This window comes from Fomitopsis serialis (assembly GCF_022376445.1).
Source record: "Fomitopsis serialis strain Sig1Antser10 chromosome Unknown B0H18scaffold_13, whole genome shotgun sequence".
In the NCBI taxonomy this organism is placed as follows: domain Eukaryota; kingdom Fungi; phylum Basidiomycota; class Agaricomycetes; order Polyporales; family Fomitopsidaceae; genus Fomitopsis; species Fomitopsis serialis.
In genome coordinates, this window is record NW_025954973.1 from 453721 (window position 1) to 476162 (window position 22442).

Consider the following 22442-nt stretch of genomic DNA (forward strand, 5'->3'; position numbering starts at 1 on the left):
AGTAAGGTCACGGTGTCAAACTGCCAGGTTACAGTACTGTGGCATTCTCACGACATTGATATCAATTGTTACAGCTACATAATTGATATTTTGCACGCATCGTGTCTCGTCAGATATACAGTAGCTTAGCATGGATCTTGGCACCAGTCTCTACTTAGTACATATCTACACATCAAGTGCCGCGGTCACGACGCATACATTCACTGCCCAAAATGGACGAACGGCACCCAACAAAAGGACTTCGAGTGATCCTGCGCACGCAGCACCTGTACAGCGTAATGGAGAGCCACAGCCGCTTGCGAACTATCGGGCTCCGCGGTACCAGATAGCAAGGTCTTGTACACTTGTTCTGCCACAATTGGGCCGACCGAATCCTGAATTGACCACATCGTACCGACGACGCTCTTGAACCCGGCGGCGAGCATTCCCGCGGCTAGGTGGGCAGCTTCGTCTGGGAGCATTTCGGTGCCCATAGCAGTTTGACAGGCAGAGAGGAAGGCGAAGTCCGCATTCTCGCAGGACGCGGCGATCAGCTTCAGCATCGTCAACGACCCGTCGTGCAGCACGAAATGGCTATTGGTCGGCTCTTCGATGTCCTGCACTCCGTGACACGCGAAGTGAACCCAGCCGTAGTGATCTAGGCCATCGAGAACAGCTTGTATCACCGCCTCTTCATTCCGCAAAGAGCGACAGTCAACACTGCGATCCTGAGCCATCTCTTGGATACGCAGTGATTCGATTTCGGCGTTAGGTAGGGTTGCCGTCTGGCTGACGCTGAGTATGCCGTGAAATTCCCCAGTCGAAGGCGAACGTCGCGTCAACGTGAACGGAGTGAGTGTTGGTGTATACGAAGGGATGGCAAAGTCAGATAGCTTAGTCCCCGGTTCGTCATCTGTATAAACACCTGCTGCATGAAGTGGAAGTGATGCAAATAGACCTGTAGGACACCACCAAAGACGAGGCAGGTCATCACCGGCTGCCGGCTGCGTTAAGATGTGATTAGATTATGACCATGCTCTCCATGTATCGACTCACCGGAAGTGCCACTGGCAACGATTCTAAAATAGGTTTCACCACTCCTTTCCATAGTTCTGCGAGAATGGTGTCTATACCGGTCACAGAAGGATCCGTGGGTACCATCCTCGCGGCTCTCGTAGAGCGTTCTCGAAGGTTTTGAGCAGACAACAGCCTCGAGAGACCGCTCTGAAGGCGTTGTGCGTGGTCGAAAGTGAACGACTCGAGGGAGATATGAATGACTTGATTTTCGTCCCGCCCCTCCATCAGAACAAGCGCATCACATCGAAGCCGATCAGCATTGACCACAACCACGGGACTGTGAACGACAGTCTTCATAATCTGCGAATAAGACCTCGGCCGCAAGAAATCCTCGAAGCCAGGGACAGTCCGGATCCGCGCTACCAGCCTCTCCCATTCCTCCGCTAGCCTGCGCTGCTCGCGCGCTAACCGCTCTCTGGCAGTCACGACCTCCATGCGGGCGCCCACTGAGCTCAGGAAGTCCGAGAGATCCGTAAGGTGACTTTGAAGCTTTTTCCATTCATCTGCGGTGATACGTCCCCCCGCAGCTACGGCTGTCTCGCGTATGAATCCTAATACATCGGTCGTGGGAGCGAAGTCTCTGGAACCGGCGGTGTCGAGAGCTCGTGAGACACGGTCAAGTTCAGTCGCCAGTTCCGGTGCCGCTACCCGTAGGTCGTCGAAGGATGATCGCAACTTGAAGTGTTGGCCCCAGACAATCGTACGCGCCTGTTCCAGCCACTCGATAGCTAAGCGGTGTTCGCCTAGCGCAACAGCCACGGCTACGGCCTCGGTGGCTAGCGAACTCCCCATAGCCACGAGCTGTGAGTGACGCTTGGCTATCGTCTGTCCAATCCACCCTACGCGCGGCAGGAGTTCGACTGCCATACCGTACGCATGCAAGGCGACTGCTAGGCCATCTTCGCCACGAGTCCTAGCTGCACGGGCCCAATACTTAGCGGCAAGGAAGGAAGTCCAAGGCACTCCATTCGGCGTTGTCGCAGCCAGGCGATAGTTGACGATGGCCGCATCGATGTCATCGGAAGTATTTTTGTACTTGAAACGTCGCTCCAATGCGCGAGCGAGACGCATTGCATCACCTTGTTTGTCGGGGCCCTCCGCATCTGTTACAGCGAGATCCATGACCTCTTCGTATCGTCGCACGGCCTCATCGAGGTCGATAGGGTCCTGGAACGCTTCGAACCTTGAGATGTAAGACTTCGCTAGGTGTGACAACATAGAGCGTCGCCGATAATCCCCTCTTTTCACCGCGTCCAGTGCTCCTAAGCTCAAATATATCGCACGGTCGATATCTTCCACGCTCGAAGTTGCTTCAAACTTCGCGGTCAGCGCCTCCGCTAGCTGAGATAGACAAAGGGGTTGGTCTGCGTGTCCTTCGGGTAGGAGCTTGAGCGAGGCGTCGAATTCGGAAATCGCGCAATCGACATCTCGGGGATCGTGCAGACGTTGGTATCGTTGGGAATACGCGTTTCCAAGGTTGTAACGCCGTTTCTGCAAATGGGCAAGGCCCGAAGGCGTAAGCTCGACGGCTTGATTGAGAGCTTTGATTGCGTCGTGAAGGTCCTGGACCTCCAGAAGAATCTCGGCGCGAACCATATGCGCGTTGCCGAGGGATGCAAGATGCATTGCTCTCTCGGGACTATTATCCCCGGTATCGACCAAGGCGTCCAACGCACGCTGGGCCATTTCCACCGCGCTGTCGATATCCTCGAGCCTGTAGGTGGCTTCGAACCGATTATGATACGCAACTGCCAGGTTGCCCAAACATCGCCGCAGCTCGGGATGTCCGTCAGGAACAAGGTCCAACGCCCTCTCTAGCGTCACAACTGCGACTTCGGCATCCGCGAGGTCTCGCTGCAACATGAAGCGCAGCAAGACGGCATCGCCAAGCTCCAGCAGACTGACGTAATCCTCCTTGAAGGCGATGGCCCTCGTGTGAGCAGCAATTGCCTTGGTGACATCTTGGAGATCGCGCGCATATTCGGCCCGCAAAACGTACGCAGTGCCGAGATTGGATAGTCTGCGGGATAGGAAAATGACATCCGATTCCGGCGGGAGGCGCACTGATCGCTCGAGTGACGCGATGGATTCGTTGATATCCCGGACTGCACCAGAAAAGCGGAACCGGGACAAGGTCGCCACGCCCCATCGGTGCAGATGAATGGATGTGTCAGGATGGTCTCTGGGCACACGTGCTTTAGCCTGTTCGCAGAGTTCGATAGCCTTGCGTAGGTCTCCGCGGTCCCCGAAGCGGTCATAGAGCATCAAGAATATCGTAGACGAATTGTTGAGCATGGCGCTAAGGCTGTCGATGGCTTTGGCATCACATTCGAAAGCCACTGCCTCAGATGTCACGGCCACATAAATTTCCATCATGGCACGGAGAAAGTCTTGCTGGTCCGACTTGAGAGGAACGACGTTGAGTATCAATCTGATGGCTTCGTCAAATGCGGCCAGTGCTTTCGGCAGGGCGAGAGCGTCATGGGATGTGCGCAGACCATTGAAATAGTGAGTGCCGATGGTCATTAGAAAGGTCCATTTATCGGCGTACGTGTCGCTGAGCTGATTGGCGAGGAAAAATGTATGATCAAGCTCTGTCAATACACCAATCATCAGTACGAAGGCCCAGCGAGATGTTACGTTAATCTCACTCCTTGAGGGTCCATCGCTACTGGCAAGTGCATGACCATGCGAACGAGCCTCGAAGTTCTTGTCGACATATACCACAAATTCCAGTTCAATTTTCGCATCAGGGTCATCTTGTCTCGTAGACAGCGCGATCGCAGTCATCACTGTAAACCGATAGCCCCTGCGTTCAGTGTCGGTACAATGTCACAGTCGACCATGATACCGACCGTGGCCCTGCAAGCAGAGCGCGAGCAGCTCGTCGGAATTGACCTGTACATGACCGATAGGCGTATCAGAAGCATGCTCGGCATTCCGGGATTTCACCTCCAAGTTGAACACTTGGCCGCCGAGCGGACTATGCATAGGTCTGGGGTTAGTACATCCGGAAAGCGAGGCATTATGCTGATACCAACGTCTGTAAAACTTCGTTCTCCATGCGCCATACTACATCCGATCGCCGGGCGAGCGGCTCCGTGCGCAATGCTTCGTCACCCCCTACGGTGAGCACAATAACTACAGAAGATTCCTTTGTTAACTGCGGGGGAGGCGACGCCCATTGCACCAGGATGCCTGCGAGGTTGGAGTGTGAAGTCACAGGCATTCATTGGGATGCCCAATGCTCACCTTTAATCACAATCGAACTGCGCACCACGTCAATGAGGAACACAGTCGATGAAACTCAGAGATGCGAGACTAACCTCATAGTGATTCGTTGTGCTGAGAGGACGCGTATGCAGATATTATGGACAGAGTAGTTTGGGTCGCCATTGCCAGTGGACAGGTATTTTTCCACGATGCTCTCGCCATTGTTCCGTGTTGACCCGCCAGCCCATGGCGCATTGAATGAGGTGTTAGTGCGAGCACCCCGTTTGCTGGTCACGGCACCTATCGCGCCTACGGGCCAGCCCAGTAGTAGAAGATAAGCGCCTTCATTCAATGCATTCACCCTTGAAGGCGACGACGGGCGTACAGACCTTATGCTTGAAGCTTGAAGGTTATATGCCCCGGGCTGCAAGTCAGACCCGACGTCGAGGGTGCTGGTGAATATTTGAATGCAGTGAACAAGTATTGAGCGCTTGAGCGTCGCATTAATGCATGCAAGTTTATCGGGCGCCACCAGATGTTTACGTAACGTTCGATCCCACGGGCTGCACCGTAACTTCTTGTACTTAAAGTTACAGCATGTACTCATTATTCAACTGAACTTGTATTAGAACCCCATTCGAGTCCGTTCTGCGCAGCTGATCTCGTCCCAGAGGCTGCACCCCGTTTGTGATACGATATACTGAGTCGCCTTCAATACTTACAGTAGTCGGACGTCTCGCCAACCATAGTGGTCAATCACCGCCGCAATAGCCATCACCGCGGCCGCACCCGGTGCAATATGAATTTATGACGGAGGCCATCGTTTACTCGCACACGGACAGCCCTCGTAGGTAACAAGCCATGCGCGGTTCGATGATGGACGAACCCCCTGAAGTGTCGAGGACTCAGGCTTGGATCAGTCGCGGCCCACTGACGACACACTGTTCCAGCTTCTTCTGCTGCACGATCGCTTTGTGTCTCCATCGCGTCTGTATGTGTCTTGAATGAGCCGGTGGTTGTATCCTCAATAACGTGTTCGCTATTCAAAGGCCCTATGAAAGGCAACATCCCGAAGCCCACTTAAGCCTCCTCGTGGCACACGAAGGTTCGTCTACAGCAGTGGCAGTCATGGATTGTTGCTAAGAGTGACCATTTCGGTGATACATATAGCACAGACAAGTGACATTACAGCAATGCTAGTGCCGTCAAAGACGGCCTGGAATCCCATGAGCGAGTGCAGATAATCCAGTTGGGAGGTAAGGCAACGCACGGCTCACGCAGTGATCTTTCTCACTAACGCCTCCAGCTTCGCGTCCAGTGCCTCGGCAGCCACCTTCAACTCGGGCTTCACATTGCCATCGGCAGACACCGCGATAATCGACGATGGCTGGTAATAGACCACCTGCGTCCCACTCTTGTCCGCTTTCTCTACCACCAGAAGTCGTGGCGGGACGTTCAAGGGGACGTATAGATCGTGCACGATCATCGTCTCGGCAATGAATGGGTTCCCGAGTATGTACTGCGTCGTCTTCGGCACCTGGACCGCCTGGTCGTAATACGCATTGCGCCAATCGTGAAAGGCGGGCGCTCCGAAGAATCTGAAGAACCAAGATCAACAACAGGAGGGTCAAAACGAGGAGCGAGCGCACATGAAATCTTTGCCGCCGATGACGTTCTGTATGCCTTGCTCAAGATCTTCCCTGGTCTTCGCAGTCGCGAAGATGTCAAAGCCCTTCGGCCCCGCCTTGTCCCTGCTTAACTCTTGATCGAGCCGAGCGGTCACCTCGTCGAACAGCAGCGAACTGTCGAAGATGATGCGTTTCGCGCGTACGTCGTGGATTGTCTTGGACATGAGGTGGAAGCGACGTCTGTATCGTGCAGGTTGCCATTTTGCTTGACCGCCATATATACGCTGCAGAAGCTCTCATGACGCTTCTGACTGTCATCCCCCGGGGTGGGGACGGCTACGGGCGAGTGTACTCAGCAGCCCGAAGCATGCTGTCACTAGTAGTGTGAGCGTGCTCTACGGTGAGGGGGTTCTTACTAAAGCCTACCTTACTGGGGCCTTCTAGACTTCATTCACTAACACGTAGGCCGGGCGTTGGCCGGGTGCTTCAAGCTGCGTGACCTCCGTCCAACCTCTATCCGATCTCGAGGTGTTCTGGTGAAGTTGAAACATGCGATGGACGCAAATCGCGGGAGGACAGATAGTCTCGATTCCTGTCAAGATTCTCCGCGAGGCATATGCGCGGTCTGTGTCGAACCTAGGAGGAGGAGCAAGTAAGTACTATTGGGCCGCTCAACCCAGCGATTCGAGAGCGCGTAAATGAATATGCGGCGCGACACAGGAAGCGCTGATTCGACTCTTCTCGCATCATATGTATCGAGTGGTCATGCGCTCGCCAGTGGGAACAACGGGAATGATAGCTAGTCGATGGCACCCTACCATTGCCAACCTTGACGGAGACCACCATGAAGGCAGTACGCTACTACGGACCGGGGGATATACGCGTCGATAACATACCGGAACCCACCACCGGCGACAAGCAGATCAAGATCAAGGTGAGCTGCCTTATCTGCACGCATTGAGAGGAGCACGGAGTTTCCCTCTATTGCCAGGTAGCATGGTGAGCTCTAAGTTTCATTGCAGAGCGACCTGTTATCGAACTGAATTGCACCTGTAGGAACGGAAGTCAGTATACATGTACTTGGGCCGACACCGTCCATGCGATTGATGTATATCTCAAGTATGCGGCTCCGACTTACATTCGTACTTCGTACTGCAAACCCCGGTGTCTCCCACCTTGACGACACCTCATCCCACCACGCAGGAAACCCTTCCCGTCGTCATGGGCCATGAGTGCGTGTTCGAGTGTATGATGGAAGTGGTGTGACGCCGACCAACGTGAGGCATCCCAGGTTCTCTGGAACAATCGTCGAATTAGGCAAGGCGGTGGACATCAGTAAGTTCTCGGTAGGCCAGAATGTCGTAGTGTACGTCTTCGTTCGGTCTGTGACTGGCCCCGCGTTGATGTGCCCAGCGAGCCGCTCATCTCGTGCGGAAAGTGTGGGCCCTGCTTGTCTGGCACTCGGAACCTTTGTCATCAGATCAGCTTCATCGTACGTTCCCTCTCAGCCTGGAACCCCTCCTTCCATTCAGAATCATTCAATATCTTTGTAGGGCATCGGCGGATGGGGTGGTGGTTTGGCAGAGTACACAGTCACGAATGAAGACCTCGTACATGTGCTCCCGGATAGTATTCCTCGTGAGCACGTCCAGTCTTCATCCATTGAGGGCATCCTTTGGTTCAACGCATGCTTTAGTGGATGTAGGAGCACTCATCGAGCCTCTAGCCGTCAGTTGGCATGCCATGAAGATATCCCGCTTCAAGCGCGGGAGTAGTGTGCTCATTATCGGAGCCGGGCCTGTGAATGATTAGGTGCAAGTGACCTGACGAGCATATGCTGATTGATTACCCTTCTAGATCGGTCTCCTACTGTTGAAGATACTGAAGTGCGTCCCGTCTTCTTCGCGTATTCTTGTTGCCAAACAGTCACTCGTCGCCAGAGCCGAAGGCGCGTCTTGGATTGGAGTGTCCGAACCAGCTGCCGCTCGCCGTGCGACCGCTGTGAAGCTCGGCGTCTCTGCAGTCTACAACCCGCTTACCGAAGACGTCGTTGCCGAGACATTCCGGGCTACCGACGGTGGGGCCGACGTCGTTTTCGACTGCGCAGGAATACAAGCTAGCTTCGACGCCGCACTAGCTGCCGTCCGGACCCAAGGGAACGTTGTCGAGGTTGCAGTCTGGGAGACGAATCCTGTGATCAAAATGGGAGCACTGCAGACGAAGGAGGCGATCCTGACTGGTACCTATTTTGGCATGCTGCTATTGTTCGTCTGATTGAGCTATGGGGATAGCGAGCCAAGCGTATGATCGCAGACACGAAGAGCTTCTCAAGGTCGTTGCAGAAGGTCGGATCCCTAATCTCGAGGAGCTGATCACCAGCAAGATTGCCTTGGACGACTTCGTCGAGAAGGGGATCAAGACCCTCATTGCAGAGAAAGATACCCAGAGTGCGTGGCCATACTAGGCTGAAAGCCTCATACGCTAAACGCTGTTGTGGCCTGTAGTCAAGATTCTCGTCCATCCCTAAGCAAGTCGGCGCCCAGGTCTGCAGTGGATGCCGGCATGACGGCCCCGATGTATAGATCCTCAGTTTTGCACTTACCGCTGTCTCGGGTCGATACCAATCGTATCTCGATCGAAATTGGAGGATCGCCAGGCACCGAAGCCGAGCGAAGCCTCAACGGCAGGCCGAATGCTTGACGTTGAACGTTGAACGTGAATCGCCGGAGCACTGGGCGTTGTTTGTGCTATGCTCTCCGGACGTTCGATAGGATAGCGGACTTGTGTTCCTCAATCGTGCGCGTGATCACTAAGGTTCTGGTATCGCAAACGATACGCACAGGCACAGCGTAAGTACCCACGGGCGCGGGACTCTTCCACCTATCTCGGAGAAAGGTCAACCGTGTGATCGATGCTCTCGCCGCCCCTCCATCGGCGAGGCGGCTCTCCGGCAGCACTTCTTTGACTCCTGATGATATGTAAGGTGTGGCTGCAGTGCGGCACCGTGTACGACTCTCGACCTCCGATGACTCGGAGCCTGGAACTTGCAGCTGTCGCGAATGCCTCTCGGAACCCTGTGCTGCTATGTTAACTCCTGGTAGGTCCACTGCCGTCCTCTCCGCCCTCGCTATCGCCCTAGGCCTCTCCCTGGCTGCATACACGGAGTACGTGCGGATACCGTTGAGCTCGAGTTTGTTCGGGATGGGTTCGTTGCCGGACTTGTACGAGGCGGGAATTGAGGAGATCCAGGATGGTCTCAAGAGGAAGCGATTTACTAGTGTTGATCTCGTGAAGGTGCGCAGTTATCCCTCGCTTTCGTCTTTTGCTTAGGCTTGACCTGAGCGCGTTCAGGCTTATCTCGCTCGCATCGACGAGGTCAACTTGAACGGACCCGCATTACGCGCCGTCCTGGAGACCAATCCAAATGTGCTGAGGCAGGCTGCTGAGCTCGACAAGGAGAGGGAAACCTCAGGGCCCCGCGGTCCCCTCCACGGCATCCCGATTCTGCTCAAAGACAACATCGCAACACTGCACAGCGAGGGTGCGCACCCCACACTTGCCTCCTTCGCAGCCTGTTAAAGTACCCCTACAGGCATGAACACCACCGCAGGGTCCTACGCCCTGCTCGGCTCCGTCGTTGCCGGCGAGTCCTTCGTCGCCGCGCAGCTCCGCGCGGCGGGTGCGATCCTCCTGGGCAAGTGTACCCTCTCCGAGTGGGCGAACTGGCGCGGCACGGTGCCCTCGGGTTTCTGCGGGCGCGGCGGCCACGGCACGAACCCGTACGTCCCGCTGGGCAACCCGTCCGGCTCGAGCTCGGGCAGCGGGATCGCGGGCGCGGTGGGCCTCGCGACGGCCACGCTCGGCTCGGAGACGGACGGGTCGATCATCAGCCCGAGTGGTAACTGTAATGTGGTGGGCCTCAAGCCGACGGTGGGGCTTACTTCGCGCGCAGGGGGTACGTGGTGCTGCTCTGGCTCAGACGTGTGAATGCTCAAGCGCTCACGGGTGACCGGCATGCCCAGTGATCCCAATCTCAGAGCACCAGGATAGCGTCGGCCTCATGTGCCGCAGTGTCGCGGACTGCGCTATTGTCCTCTCGACCATCGCGGGGCGCGACCCGCACGACAGCTACACGCTGAACCAGCCCGCGCAGGTGCCCGACTACACCAAGGCCCTCAAGAAAGACGGCTCAGGGGCGTGCGTCTCGGCGTGCCGCGCAAGGTCCTCGAGGGCGTCGACGCGAACGTCCTGATTGCGTTCAACAAGGCGCTGAAGGACCTCACGGAACTCGGCGCGACAGTTGTCGACCCCGCAGACTTCGGAGATGGGTGGGACTACGAGGAGGTGCAAAATCGCGAGGACGTCGTACTCTGTGGGGACTTCAAGGTCAACATCCACAGTTACTGTCTAAGCTCGTGGACGTCCCGACGGGCGTGCGCACCCTTGCGGATCTTATCAAGTTCAACGAGGACAACAGGGAGAAGGAGCTTGTGGAGCCGTACTGGACGGACCAGGCGAGGTACGCTTGCGTCCCGCGTGTTTTCCTTGTTGTGTCTTGTGAATGACGCGACATTGGCAGGTTCGTCAAGTCCAATGGCGTGCACCAGGACCCGGCATTCTGGGAGGCACTGGAGTGGGACTACCGCATGGGCAGGCAGGACGGCGTCGACGGCCTGCTGAAGAAGTACGGGTCGACGCGATCCTCATCCCCACCGCCAGGGCGTCCCGTCCCGCCGCGGTCGCAGGCTATCCCGTCATCACTGGTCCGTCCTACTCCATGCAGCGTGTGCTATACAATGCTGACCTTGATAAACTTGTAGTGCCCCTCGGGTTCCAGCCCCCCGACGTCGCGCTCACGGAGGCGAGCCCAACACGTATGAACGGCCCGAACATGCCCTTCGGGATCTCGTTCCTAGGAACGGCGTACAGCGAGTTCCAGCTCATCCAGTACGCGTATGCGTATGAGCAGGCGACGAAGCACCGGCTGGAGAAGAAGGCGTACCCGGAGGCGATACCGAAGACGCAGCTGGCGGACGTGATGGGCAAGTAGTGGGGCAGCCCCACTGGGTAGATCGGTAGACAACGTGAGATGGCGTGGCGTAGCGTTAGGGTCTGACAAAGGGACAGAGGCTTCGCGGGCTGTATAGAAATCAGCTACGAGGAATGGTCCGTGGATTATAGGATACAAAGCGATGCATGCTATAGAAGAGAGTCCGAACTGTGCAGCTCTGATGTCCATGCAAAGGAATCGGCAAGCGAGGCTACGGGTGGCGCGAGGTCTGCGGCTGTAGACGTGCGCCGCTGTGACGGGACGGCATCGTTCATGGCGGCTAATTCTTGTCGTACAGGGGTGGACTTGCAGTAGCTCCGAGGGCGCGATTGCGAGGATGCAGAGCAGGAAGGCACGCATGTCTGATGCGGATTATCCCCTGTCAGCGTCGCGTGCGGCCCCAGCGGTCTCGCACTCACGATAGAAGTATTAGCCTGCTAAGTGATCAGCTAAGATCGGAGGCAAGACATGGAAGCGGTATCGCTCACTGGAGAATACAATCTCAAGGACGTGAGGACGTCGTGGTGTCGTGTCGGGTCGTAGGTGCGATGCAGAAGTGCAGCGACCTCGTCTTCCTTGCGCAGTGCTCTTATTAATAGGAGAGCCAAGTATACGCTGTGCTAAGGATAGCAACAGGAGAGAGAATCAACGCAAAGACGCAAATTTTCACGAGATCGTGAGATCGTGGGCCGGTGTGAAGTGCAGGAGAGGGGGGCGCAGAGCGTACGGGCATGCGTTGCCCACGACAGCCCGTTTTATGTGCGCGACAGTCGCCACGTCGCCTAAGCTGCGGAGGCGAAGAATGACCGAAGCAGACAAAGGGCGGCGACGCACAGCCAGCTGCAGTGCACGCGCAAAACACGCCGCAGACGCCACAGCCCAAATGACGCGGTTTGAGGGGCGCAAGAACATTTCGCCGCTTCAATCCGACAATGCGGACATACTACCTCGCAGCTAACCGTTTGTAGATGCTGTCGAACGCTAATCGTCGAAACTGTCCAGTCATGAGCATCTTGAGCGAAGAGAACAAGGTAAGTTATGTACTTACATGTGGTTTGACACGAGTGCGCAATGTCTAAGATTGCCAGTACTGACACAGGGTGCAAGCACCAACAAATAAGTGCCACAGCCTGCTACCCGGCCGCAGCCGGCCGCCCGACCAGGCCGACCTTGAGCTTGAGCGCTTGAACTTCCGATGGCTGGCCTGCTGCCTTACTGTACTGCGTTCAAAGAGCCTGAGGTCAATATCTCACTGCGATTCACAGTCGACTCACTGCCTCTTTCTGATACTGAGGACATGCGCAGAGCTGGGATAATTGCGGAGGACGCGCTTGTGGGTTGATCCTAAGTGAACTGGAGGACTCGCACATGATGTTCTACATGAGCACTAGGTCACAATACTCACCTACTTAGCTGAGAACTGTCACGAATCTTCGACGACCCTCGACAGATGAGCTAGCATCTGGGCCAATGACTGTTACCATATTCCGGAATGAGCAAGGGGGGCGAGGTGAGCGAAGGGACAGTGGAGCGATGAAAGTCGGTACAATCAAGCAAGGCGGAGATGGTAAAGAAATCGAACTGGCGAGTGTCAGGGAGCGTGTGTCCGCTGAGCCAGAGAGCATTTGAGGGCGCCATAGTATGGTGCCAGCATGAGCGCTGGGATCAAGAGGTGGCAGATGAACCACGGCATAACAGAGTTGAAGTCGCGGGATGACCAAGTGCTTGAGATAGCGTTATATGTTTGGGGAGCGAGGCAGCGATCATGAGGGTAAGCTATCCAGCTCACCGCCGGAGTCAGTTAATGATACGTAGCGGGAAGTGACAAGGAACTTTACTATTAACTTGTAAAGATTCTGATTAGCTTGGAGGTGCGTCGTTCGACTTGCGAGACATCAGTCAATAAACGTGGCCACTGGTACTATGAGAAACACGTACCTTTACTTTTCCCCGCAGTTGAGCTTCGACGCCGGAAGTCCCGACAGATTTACCTCAGATGTTCGGAATCAACGCCCCCGATACTAAGTCAAGCTCGAGAACCGTCCGCGCCAGAAGATCTTCCGTTGCATGTCTCAAGGAACAGCTAGCAGCGCGTGTTCACCAGCTCGGAGTCCACCTAAATCCTTCTCTGCAGCAGAGTCAAACGGCGAAGCCAGTCCACACGACCACTTCCCTGGCGTCAGCCCCAAGCTCGAAGTCTCGCCAACTACAAAGCCCTCCATGCTTTGTCCCCTCCCTAGTACCTCTCACCATTGGCATCCGGCACGATGATCGACGCAAAATCTGCCGGACTGTCAGCTTCAAAAGCCCTCACATACTTTACAGAGTACTCACTAGCATCGCGACCGCGCCGAAGATTCCAGGTCCCGTAAGACCGTGTGGTGCAGCGAGCGGATCCACGGGTCGAGACTCGAGAACAACATGCTCGGGCTCAAAAATAGGGTGCGCTTCCCTGCACGGTCGTCACTATTTGAAAACACTGAGAAGTTATGAACGTGTCCCAGGATGCAAGGATGTCCTTGCATCTATCTTCGTCTTCAAAGAAAAGCGAGAACATCTTATAGAATTCGGAGCATGTTACACTGCGCCTTGTCCAACGGTTCTGGAGTTTGTAGATCTGTTGGTACTCCGTGACGCCGTCACTGACGGTACACGGGAACAGGCAAGCTCACCAGCTGTCCATACGTTGTAGCACTGAACCAACACATCTGTGAGCGATTACATCACAGTATGGTGATAATATACAAGCATGGAGCGCATATATGCTGTTTCAGGTGATGATAATGTATATGCACTCCATGGAACGTACCATCCCTGTAAGTGGGCCCCCTTGGGCAACATAAATATCAGAATTATTGTTAGGACTATGCAGGAGCGGAGAATGAGCCGCATGGTTTCGAGAGGACTCATCGCACGCGGAATGATTCCGATATGTTCTCTTCCTCAAACTATTCACAGCCGACGAGACATATCGCGGCGGTGGTGGCTGCAATTTGTACTTAACCATTGCTCCATATTGAAGCGATAATGCCCCGGGATGTTATATGAGGATCATGAGGGCATCTTGGTACGCAGAGGAGGAGGGTAAGATGGAGGCTCAGGTACTTAATTCCAGGTTCTGCTCGCGATCGGCGACCTACTACAGGTCATGTGATCGAGACACTACGACCTGCCTGACTCACACCAGGATGGTCGTCGCTCGTGTCTTCAACGTTCACATTCTGCACCCATCCTCGGACTGTGCGCTGCTACGCGCGTGTTCCGATATTCTCGCTGTCAATACGGTGCTTCAGAAGCATTGAAATCCGCCTGCTGAAGGCCTAGGAACTCGCTCGGAGTCGCTCAGCCTAAGGTCGGCCGGAAGGCCACGGTTCGAATACGGACGCGGTTCGGCCTCCGGGCCATGCCCGAGGCCCGAGCGCCGTCCACCTCCTTGCGTCGTTTCAAAGTAGTACTGTCCTCCACTGTTAAAACGTACTCTGGCATGTACATACACTCGCTGCGCTCTTCGACCTAGCCGAATCCTCTAAGTTTGGAAGCATGCTTGATCCTGTGCGGGCCGTCGAATCGCTCGCGGCGTTGCCTCATGCCAATCTGCCACTGCCACTCTCTCCCTCTCTCGCCGTGGGCACCACCCCCTCAATATTCATTCACGACGGCCTGGCTCGGGATCGGGCGTGTAAGAGCACCACCACGAGCGCAACAACAATGGCACTGTGAAGCGCATCGAAGGCCCGAGACGGAACGATGGGCACGCAGGGTAAGTGCCCAGCATGCGTACGCGACCGACGAGCGCGTGAGCAACAGACGCGAAGGTGAGTGCCATTATTGCACGCGAGCGAGCTGGCTAAGAACGGGCGTGGGCTATGGTCGGCAGGGCCGGGGCACGCAGAACACACGTTGATCGTGAACGCGCAGGGCATAAGCCCAGCACATAAACACGGCCGACGACCGGACCGCGGGTGCATCAGCGAAGGAATCGGACGGATGGGAGAATGTGGCAGGCGCAGGGCGCAGTCGCCGTGGCGCCATGAAGCGCGATGCGCACGCCGACCGCGAGCGCACCGGGCGAATGCCCAGCACGCAGACACGGCCGACGAACGCACGCGGAGCCAGTGGGCAGGCGGGCGAGCTGGTGGGCAAGTGGGCACGCGTGGACGGGCAATCGGATGTGCAAGCAAGTGGATGGGCGGGAGAGCGAGCGGGCGGGAGAGCGAGCGGGCGGGAGAGCGAGCGGGCGGGAGAGCGGGCAGGCGGGAGAGCGGGCAGGCGGCAGGCAACAGCGCACACGTCCACCGCCGCCCGTGAGCGCGGTGGGCGAACACCCTGTGCACGCAGACGCGGCCGACGAACGCATACGGAGACATGCGAGCGGGCAGACAAGTGGGCCACGACATGCACAACGAGGGCGAGGGGCTCGCGGGCGTGACGTGCAGCAATACAAGCTTGAACAGCACGGGCACAAGACGCACGACGACCACGAGCATGTAGGCCAATGCTCTGTGTGCAGACGTGGCCGACGAACGGACTGTGTTCACGAGAGGTAAGGATAGACATCGGGGAAAGGTGAGTGCAGACGCACGCGAGCGAGCGCACTGACTACACTCACAGGGCACGGCGATGTGAAGCACGATGCGTACATCAACCGCGAGCGGCGCACCGGGCGAATGCACTGCACGCAAACGCGACCGACGAACGGACTACTCATGTGAGGGAAGAACGCGCGAGGGCGAGTAGACGGTGAACCCACGGCAACGTGCAGCACAACACCCGCCGACCGCTAGAACGCAGGGCAAGGGTCCCCTATGCAAGCCCAGCCAAAGAGCAGACCATGGGCGCGAGCATAGCGGCGAGCAAGAAAGAGGACGGGTGGAGGGTGAGTGCGGACGGGAGCGAACGGATGGCGGGGAAGAACTGCCCGGCACGCACGCATGGCCAACGAATTCGGACCCCATGCGCTGAGAAAAAGACCAGCGACGGCGACTTAGGAAGGCTGGGACGCGAGCAACACACACCGACCGCGCCTCGCAGCAACGGTGAACGATCTCACGTTCGGGATCGAGCCCGACGCGGTTGGTGGCAGTGCGAAGAACACACAGAATGGCACGCAATACACGAGAAAGCGCCCGACGATGGTGCCCTTCGACCTGGCGATGTTCTCGGACCCTGCGTTCAGCCTCGCAATGGAACAAGTGGCGGCGAATGGACTTCATCCACTCGGGAATGGCGATGCGCTCTCACCGACGAATGTCGTGTTGCTGAACGAGTATGCCGGGAGGGATAGGCGGAGGAGGAGGAGCTCAACGAGTTCCATGATGCAGAGGATAAGGATGATGAAGATGGGCGCATTGCGGCGACGAGGGCGCACAATGAGGCGCCATTGACCAGCTGCCGCACAAGGCTCTACGAGCACCGGGTAAGTACTTTCATACAGAGGAATCCATGAATATGGCCACGAAGCCGACTCCCGGAGGGAGGCGGCTGAGTGGCCTTCAAGTTCTACGTTAGCGAGCTACTCGAGCAACAATTCCGCATTTCTGCGAACTCATACTATATGTATAGCACGATTGGATCTGCAAGCATACGCTCCCGTAGTAGCGTAGCACGGGCTTCTGCTAGTACGAAAACAGAGGGCTAAGATATTTATTAGCTCTATAATCTATTACGGCTACGTTCGAACTTGATGGGCGCTTATTCCCCGTTTGCGCCACCGTACTCAGAGTGACGATTTTCGATTTTCTTGCAAGGCCACTTGATACCTCAAAATATCATCTCAATAGGAGTTGCAGTTGTAGCGAGTCCCTCCGGATCACGGAAAGAGTATGTGAACTGTAGCTTTGTTGAACTCGTCGGTGGGTGGCCGGCGTCTATCCCGGTGCGGATAGCGCCGAGCCGCGTCCAAAATCGAACTGTGGCCTTCCGGCGTACCATACTCAGCCTACAGAATATCGTTCACCACACATTTCTCGCGCATATATTCGCAATAGCCACGTCACACGTCCCTCAAAGATCATACGAAGTTTGCCGGTCATATTCTAAGAACAAAGAGGATAAATATCTTGCTCGGTGCCCAGGTGATTGCACTGCTGCGCCTTCCGACTTGTAATCCTGGATCCTAGCTTGGTCCCAGCTTCTGATATTATCACACAGCGGCGAAACCAGCGGCGATTAGCTGTTGACATCTGTCCTCAGTGTGTACGACAAGCCTATCTCGTTAGAAGAACTGAAGACAATGGTTCGGCATTCAGAAATCACATAATCTGTGATTATTCTTTCATTTTGTTCGGTGGTAAGCCAGACCATTTGTTCCTGTGCAGATTGGCGTCCGCACTTTTGCTGATGTGGGAGTCTGGTTGGCGATGACCTCCGCGCAGAGACCAAGGGTCCATCTGGCAGAGTGGGGTGGCACGTCCAGGTATGGCATCCATTGTCTTTTAGTGTCACCTTCTCCTTACTTGGTTTTCCTTCTTCAGGATCGCCATCACGATCGACGTGATAACAACCACTCAAGAAGGCAGAAGTGACAGGTGCACTGCTTCTAACGCGACCACGGCCTCGTGGTGTCTTCGTTGGCCACGCTATAAAAGACCGCCCTTTTGACGCTCGACGCACTTCCACATCTCACCCGTCCGTCTCGCTGACCATCGCTATCCACGTCGACCATGTCCAGCGGCAAAAAGAGCGAAGACCGTTTCCACTACTCTAATCGCCGCCGGATCGTCTCCCGCCAATGGCTGCGCGACCCCACCGGCGAGATCCTCCCGCGCCCGCCGCCCGTCGGCACGCGCACCCCGAGCGGGCTCATCTGGGGCCACTCCTGCGAGGACTTCATGTGGCTGCAACGCGTCCCGAACGTCGACGTCCTCACCATCTGGTCGCGCAGCATGATCAAGGAGTTCGCCGAGAACTACGACGAGAGCGAGTTCGACGCGCCCGAACCCCGCCCGCGCCTGCGCCGCCCGTGGCCCGTGCTGAGGCTCGCGAATGATGCGCTCAATCGGACCGTGCCGCCCATCGGCGCGTATGACGACGGCTCGGACCACGAAGACGACGAGGCGTCCGACGTGCGCTGCTGGCGTGTGCGCGCGGACGACCCTAAGACCGGCGAGGCCGTGGAAGACAAGCTCGTCCACCGCGTCGTCATCGAGGACATGGAAGGTGTGTTCATGCCTAACGATGCAGTGAACCCCGTCATATCTCCTCTGAAACATCCTTACGCCGCGCTGTGGAGGCCGGAGGTCCGCGAGGAGTATGCGATGGCGCAGAGTCTGGGTGTCTGTGGCCCGTACTCGATCGTCAGGAAGCCTGGCAACGAGAGGGGACGCGCTGAGCTGGTCGATGACAAGGGTATCATGGCGGTTATCGTGGAAGACTTTACCGACGACGAGGACGACGAGGACGACGCGGTGCCTAGCGGCCTTCTCATCCCAGAAGGCGATTGTCTCTTGCATGTCCGTCATGATCCGAGCCCTGTGATATTCCTCAACGAAGGGAAGACGGTGAAGACGGATAAGAAGGGCGCAACTACGAGTGAGCAAGAACAAGAGCATCGTCCAAAGGTCGCCGAATCGTCGGCAGGTGCAAAGAGAGAAACAGCTGATGTCGTTGAGGCCCCGGATGCGCCTATGTCTGTGGATCCCAGCACAAACAAGACCGAAAGCGACGTGGAGATGCAATCTGAAGGATCAACCAAGCACGAAGATGACAAGAAGGAGACCACTACCGACTCAAGCGGATCAGGTGAAGGATCGCAGCCTCCAAAGGAGCCGGTCAAGGACAAAGGCAAAGGCCGCTTTGTCGAGCCGGAAAGTGGTGAAGGTGATGACCACAAGAAAGATGAGAAGGATGAAGATCAAGATATGGCAGACGTGGATGAGATCGAAGATGGAGTCGCGCCCACGGAGGCCTCGGAGGCTTACATCAAAGAAAATGGATGCTTCAACGAGACGTTCTTGGCTGATATCCCGAAGCTGGAAGAATTCATTCCGGAAGAATACTTTCCAGATGCACTCATCGTCCATCGCACCAGCAGGGTGCGTTGCTTTCATTCCATGATGTCCTGCCAAACTGACATACATTCTGCAGGAACCTGCAAAGTATAAGCGCATCTTCCCCAAGTTCGAGAGAGACAGCCTCAAAGGTGAACCAGAGCGTCTCGGCCGTCTGTATCTCAACGGCCCCCTGATCGGCGAGGGACACCACTCTCTCGTGCGGCGCGCGCCCCTCAAGCTGCCCCCACCGCTCAGCACATACGGCAAGCATCGCATGGTGACCGTCGCCGCAAAGACGGCCTTCGTTCACATCTCCGCGCGCAAGTTCCTGCGACACGAGGCAGAGATCTTCAGCCTCTTCCCGCGGCACCTCCAGGAGGAGTACTGCGGATACAACCTCGTCACGCCGGTGAAGCACCCCGTGCCCGTCGGCGCGGTGGTTCCGAAGTTCTACGGGTACTACGTGCCCGTCGAGAAGGACGGCTCCGCGCCGGACCACAAGTATGCGGGGTACGATGATGGTGATATGCGTGTGGGAAGGGCTCGAGCCCGATACTGCTGATGGAGGAGTGCGGCCAGCCCGTCGTGCCGTCCAAGTTCAGCATCGATGACAGGTGCGTTCAGTGCCTTCGCTGCGTGCGAGTTGGGACTGAGAGAGACTGTGTTTTACAGATCGGAGTGCTACTCGCTCGTGGTGCGCCTCCAGCTCGCGGAGTTCCTCCAGGGCTCGATGTACGTGCGCAACATCCTATGGCAGCCCGGCCCGTTGTGGAAGCCGCCCCAGGAGCGATCACGCAAGACGCCGAGCTTCCGGATCATCGATTTTGGCCGCGCGATGTACTGGAATGAGCACGTCGTGAAGGAGGAAGACGTGCAGAAGAAGGAGACCAAGGCGAAGGATGGCGGGACCAGGCGAAATACGACCGGAACAAAGTCGAGAAGGAGCTCTTGATCGCAAACTGGGACTATTGAGGTTGGGGGCTGGTGGGAGGTGTCGTGCTTGTCGTGTTACGTTGCGTCAATATGTTTTCTGAGTGCTATGTGTTAGAAGCTTTGTGTTGTATTGTATGTACTCACTCATTGTCTGGAATAGTAACTTGTTGTATGAATTCGAACCGTCACCGTAGGCTGAATGGGTCAGGCATTGCATAACAAATTATAGTACGGACCTCGGACCCAGAGCAAGCGCACACTAGGGGGCACAGGGCTACAGTACTACTTCCCGCGACGTGTGCACCGTTATTCCTGACTACACAGCCCTGGCCCTGCCGGTGTGGCCCAGCTAAGTACAGGTGCTTTGATGGCCGCCCAACCTACTATCAGGGTGGTTAGTGTGCCGCATTATCGGAGCCGCAGCCAACCGCGGAGCATGAAGAGAGGACCACAGATAATCGCGGCCAACTCGGGCTACACTCTATCCGAAGCAAGGACGCGGCGAACCAACTCCTAGGTACGGGGGACCCACAACCAAGCCGCTACATGCGGCCTAGCGGGCATACTTCGCGGCCTGCCGAGATGTAGAGGCGCACGTCCTCGGAATATCGATGTGCGGATCCCCGCCGGGCGCTGGTCTTTCGAAGCCCGCCTCCAAGCGACGGTACGCCCGAGCGGGGATTGTTCGGTCTGCTGCTACCAAACACCTCGGCGCCGTTCGCGTCAATCACGGTTTGCGGCCTTCAAAGCTGGGCCGCTGTACTGAACCCTTAGATTCGTTGGGCCACATTGAGTCAGAGCCTCGACCCGACGGCTGGACGTGTTTCCGACGTTGGGACAATATAATGCTCTGGCGTCCCGCTGCTTCGGTCCGACAGCTAGCACCGCATACCGCCAATGCGACGCACCTCCGGTAGGAGACCGCGAGTGGATTGATCGACACAGCTCCCGCTGGTGGTCGTACACACACTGTGAAACGTGAGTAGCGTCCCTTGTGTGTGTGTGAGAGAGGCCATGGCGCACCGCAGAATTGTGGTCGTGCTGCAGACCACATAGAGCAGTCGTGAGCCGACAGGGGGACCCCCGCAGGCGTCGTGGTGGCCTTGACCACACCTTCCAGACTACGCAGTAGCATTTGTAGTGGTGGCCTAGTCTCGCGGAAGAATGATTCCTATTGAGTTAGTGCGGACAGAAGATCCGTATGTCCATACCGCGTGAACCGGAGTATGGTTTCTTCGTTCACAGGAAAGTTTGGTTCCCGCGATGACGTGAACGCAAGGGCGGGCCGCGGGTGATCTGAAGCCAACACGCGCGGATGTATGTCCCAACGAGAGTAGTGAACATACGAGCAGCCTACGACATATCGGACTGTGATCCAACGACCCAGTCAGTGTTGCCATCGTTACCTGGCGTTTCCCGTGCTAAGTCGGGGTAAAGTATCCGGGGAGGCGTATTGTTCCGTGCTTGTGTGGCCTACGCCACGCGTCGTAGTTGTTCATGGCCGAGGTCGAGAGATCCGTAACCACTGCACCGGTGCCGCGGCCCCATCGCTCCGCTGGTACCAGCGGGCTGCTAACACTGCTTGTAGCAGTCGCACCACACAGGAAGCACCTCAAACTTCTAGTGTCCATATTGGACCCTGTCGGAATGTCAAATGGACGATATGTTTCGTTGACACGCCGGGGGCTACGCACATGAGTTCATTCCTGTGGCATGGGAATGGTCAATGACCGGCCGGATGTATATGGCAAGTAAGTACGAAGGGCGCGCATGCCATGACGTTCGTGGTAACGACCCACAAGACCACCCTCCATAGATTGTCCTTGGGTCCGCAAAGTGAGCTGGTGCCGGATGTTGGAAGATACGGATGCAACTGTCACGGCTGAACATACCGGCGATTCATCTCTGGTATGACACAGTCAGATCATTTATTTGTGGTCGCACACTAGGATCGTTTGAGGATCGTACTCACATAAAGACAAAAACACTGTTTAAGCTGAGTTTCAGGACTTGTGGAGGTGCAATGGAGGTGCGGACTCTGCTAACTTACTTAGCTCAGCATCCGACCAGTCGGCGAGAGCGTTGCCGACGTCGCATCGCGGCAGAACCAGCGCCGTGTAACACCACACCGCTGTGTCAAAGCCTGCCCGACGGATGCGCTTGGCTGTCCGGTCGCAGCAAGTGATGGTACCACTTGAACATTCCCATATAACAACAAGTCGGAGCGGCGCACCACTCTGATTTATTGGCAATTGAGTAGGATCGGGGAACATGAAGCGTGGTGTCAGATACCGCATGACAGTAGTCCACAAATTCAGCGCGCTGGCGTACTTGCTTGATGCTTGAGCAGTTAGGTCCACGCCCTGCTGGTGACAAGCACACTAGCGCTATTGACGTTAAGGCAGCAACATTAGTACTGTATAGCACGGACAGGCATGCTCGAGTGTCTGGCTGTCTGGTCTCGGGAAGTGATGGACATAGGTCCTCTGCCAGTGGGGACGGTCCAAAACATGTTCGAAGCAGCTGTACCGATCGGCGCCGGACTTTCGATTGTAACACGTCTATCTGTCA

The 22442-nt window shown here is 56.3% G+C and overlaps 10 protein-coding genes across 10 annotated transcripts; 5 read left to right on the top strand and 5 right to left on the bottom strand.

Moving 5' to 3' along the window:
- Positions 1-9: 9 nt before the first annotated feature.
- On the bottom strand, positions 10-4327 carry B0H18DRAFT_904597 (CHAT domain-containing protein). Its single transcript, XM_048041485.1, has 5 exons — positions 4098-4327; positions 3912-4039; positions 3708-3848; positions 1036-3650; positions 10-983 (listed from the first exon to the last, which is right to left on the bottom strand). The coding sequence occupies exons 1-5, from the start codon at positions 4283-4285 to the stop codon at positions 201-203; spliced, it is 3855 nt and encodes a 1284-aa protein (XP_047896794.1). The 5' UTR covers positions 4286-4327; the 3' UTR covers positions 10-200.
- A 726-nt stretch (positions 4328-5053) lies between these two features.
- On the top strand, positions 5054-5735 carry B0H18DRAFT_989975 (uncharacterized protein). Its single transcript, XM_048044982.1, has 4 exons — positions 5054-5260; positions 5319-5374; positions 5440-5525; positions 5576-5735. Exons 1-2 carry the CDS (start codon positions 5131-5133, stop codon positions 5351-5353), a joined length of 165 nt encoding a protein of 54 aa, XP_047896795.1. The 5' UTR covers positions 5054-5130; the 3' UTR covers positions 5354-5374; positions 5440-5525; positions 5576-5735.
- On the bottom strand, positions 5543-6121 carry B0H18DRAFT_1083526 (uncharacterized protein; the record flags this gene model as incomplete). The annotated part of the gene is made up of 2 exons (XM_048031671.1): positions 5543-5867; positions 5919-6121. The coding sequence occupies 2 exons, from the start codon at positions 6119-6121 to the stop codon at positions 5543-5545; spliced, it is 528 nt and encodes a 175-aa protein (XP_047896796.1).
- A 524-nt stretch (positions 6122-6645) lies between these two features.
- B0H18DRAFT_989983 (alcohol dehydrogenase GroES domain protein) lies at positions 6646-8693 on the top strand. The gene is made up of 11 exons (XM_048044983.1): positions 6646-6831; positions 6893-6896; positions 7018-7129; positions 7189-7263; positions 7311-7389; positions 7451-7535; positions 7594-7697; positions 7755-7783; positions 7838-8136; positions 8189-8344; positions 8402-8693. The coding sequence occupies exons 1-11, from the start codon at positions 6742-6744 to the stop codon at positions 8422-8424; spliced, it is 1056 nt and encodes a 351-aa protein (XP_047896797.1). The 5' UTR covers positions 6646-6741; the 3' UTR covers positions 8425-8693.
- A 22-nt stretch (positions 8694-8715) lies between these two features.
- On the top strand, positions 8716-10947 carry B0H18DRAFT_1140635 (amidase signature enzyme; the record flags this gene model as incomplete). Its single annotated transcript, XM_048035639.1, has 9 exons — positions 8716-9191; positions 9249-9438; positions 9490-9852; positions 9920-10098; positions 10119-10283; positions 10310-10416; positions 10477-10581; positions 10617-10660; positions 10718-10947. Exons 1-9 carry the CDS (start codon positions 8982-8984, stop codon positions 10945-10947), a joined length of 1593 nt encoding a protein of 530 aa, XP_047896798.1. The 5' UTR covers positions 8716-8981.
- A 631-nt stretch (positions 10948-11578) lies between these two features.
- On the bottom strand, positions 11579-11945 carry B0H18DRAFT_87958 (uncharacterized protein). The gene has a single exon (XM_048040705.1). It carries the CDS (start codon positions 11857-11859, stop codon positions 11614-11616), a length of 246 nt encoding a protein of 81 aa, XP_047896799.1. The 5' UTR covers positions 11860-11945; the 3' UTR covers positions 11579-11613.
- Positions 11946-13536: 1591 nt separating this feature from the next.
- Positions 13537-14036, top strand: B0H18DRAFT_989994 (uncharacterized protein). The gene is made up of 3 exons (XM_048044984.1): positions 13537-13564; positions 13620-13655; positions 13757-14036. Exon 3 carries the CDS (start codon positions 13814-13816, stop codon positions 13973-13975), a length of 162 nt encoding a protein of 53 aa, XP_047896800.1. The 5' UTR covers positions 13537-13564; positions 13620-13655; positions 13757-13813; the 3' UTR covers positions 13976-14036.
- A 410-nt stretch (positions 14037-14446) lies between these two features.
- On the bottom strand, positions 14447-15079 carry B0H18DRAFT_990001 (uncharacterized protein). The gene is made up of 2 exons (XM_048044985.1): positions 14757-15079; positions 14447-14585 (listed from the first exon to the last, which is right to left on the bottom strand). Exons 1-2 carry the CDS (start codon positions 14913-14915, stop codon positions 14532-14534), a joined length of 213 nt encoding a protein of 70 aa, XP_047896801.1. The 5' UTR covers positions 14916-15079; the 3' UTR covers positions 14447-14531.
- On the bottom strand, positions 14958-15439 carry B0H18DRAFT_990005 (uncharacterized protein; the record flags this gene model as incomplete). The annotated part of the gene is made up of 2 exons (XM_048044986.1): positions 15201-15439; positions 14958-15152 (listed from the first exon to the last, which is right to left on the bottom strand). Coding segments are annotated over exons 1-2 (429 nt in total), but the record flags the coding sequence as incomplete, so codon positions are not given.
- Positions 15440-17609: 2170 nt separating this feature from the next.
- On the top strand, positions 17610-19890 carry B0H18DRAFT_952725 (uncharacterized protein; the record flags this gene model as incomplete). The annotated part of the gene is made up of 4 exons (XM_048042142.1): positions 17610-18980; positions 19033-19448; positions 19487-19552; positions 19611-19890. 4 exons carry the CDS (start codon positions 17610-17612, stop codon positions 19888-19890), a joined length of 2133 nt encoding a protein of 710 aa, XP_047896803.1.
- Positions 19891-22442: the final 2552 nt, after the last annotated feature.

Coding starts and splice junctions, on each gene's coding strand:
- B0H18DRAFT_904597 (XM_048041485.1), bottom strand. CDS start 4,285: ATGCCTGTGACTTCACACTCCAACCTCGCAGGCATCCTGGTGCAATGG. Junction 4,040..4,097: donor GAGAACGAAGTTTTACAGAC/GTTGGTATCAGC, acceptor ACCTATGCATAG/TCCGCTCGGCGGCCAAGTGT. Junction 984..1,035: donor CGTTGCCAGTGGCACTTCCG/GTGAGTCGATAC, acceptor ATCTTAACGCAG/CCGGCAGCCGGTGATGACCT.
- B0H18DRAFT_989975 (XM_048044982.1), top strand. CDS start 5,131: ATGCGCGGTTCGATGATGGACGAACCCCCTGAAGTGTCGAGGACTCAG. Junction 5,261..5,318: donor TTTGTGTCTCCATCGCGTCT/GTATGTGTCTTG, acceptor CGCTATTCAAAG/GCCCTATGAAAGGCAACATC.
- B0H18DRAFT_989983 (XM_048044983.1), top strand. CDS start 6,742: ATGAAGGCAGTACGCTACTACGGACCGGGGGATATACGCGTCGATAAC. Junction 7,698..7,754: donor TCATTATCGGAGCCGGGCCT/GTGAATGATTAG, acceptor TTACCCTTCTAG/ATCGGTCTCCTACTGTTGAA. Junction 8,345..8,401: donor TGCAGAGAAAGATACCCAGA/GTGCGTGGCCAT, acceptor TGTGGCCTGTAG/TCAAGATTCTCGTCCATCCC.
- B0H18DRAFT_87958 (XM_048040705.1), bottom strand. CDS start 11,859: ATGTTCTTGCGCCCCTCAAACCGCGTCATTTGGGCTGTGGCGTCTGCG.
- B0H18DRAFT_989994 (XM_048044984.1), top strand. CDS start 13,814: ATGCAGGAGCGGAGAATGAGCCGCATGGTTTCGAGAGGACTCATCGCA.
- B0H18DRAFT_990001 (XM_048044985.1), bottom strand. CDS start 14,915: ATGCACCCGCGGTCCGGTCGTCGGCCGTGTTTATGTGCTGGGCTTATG. Junction 14,586..14,756: donor ATAATGGCACTCACCTTCGC/GTCTGTTGCTCA, acceptor ATGAATATTGAG/GGGGTGGTGCCCACGGCGAG.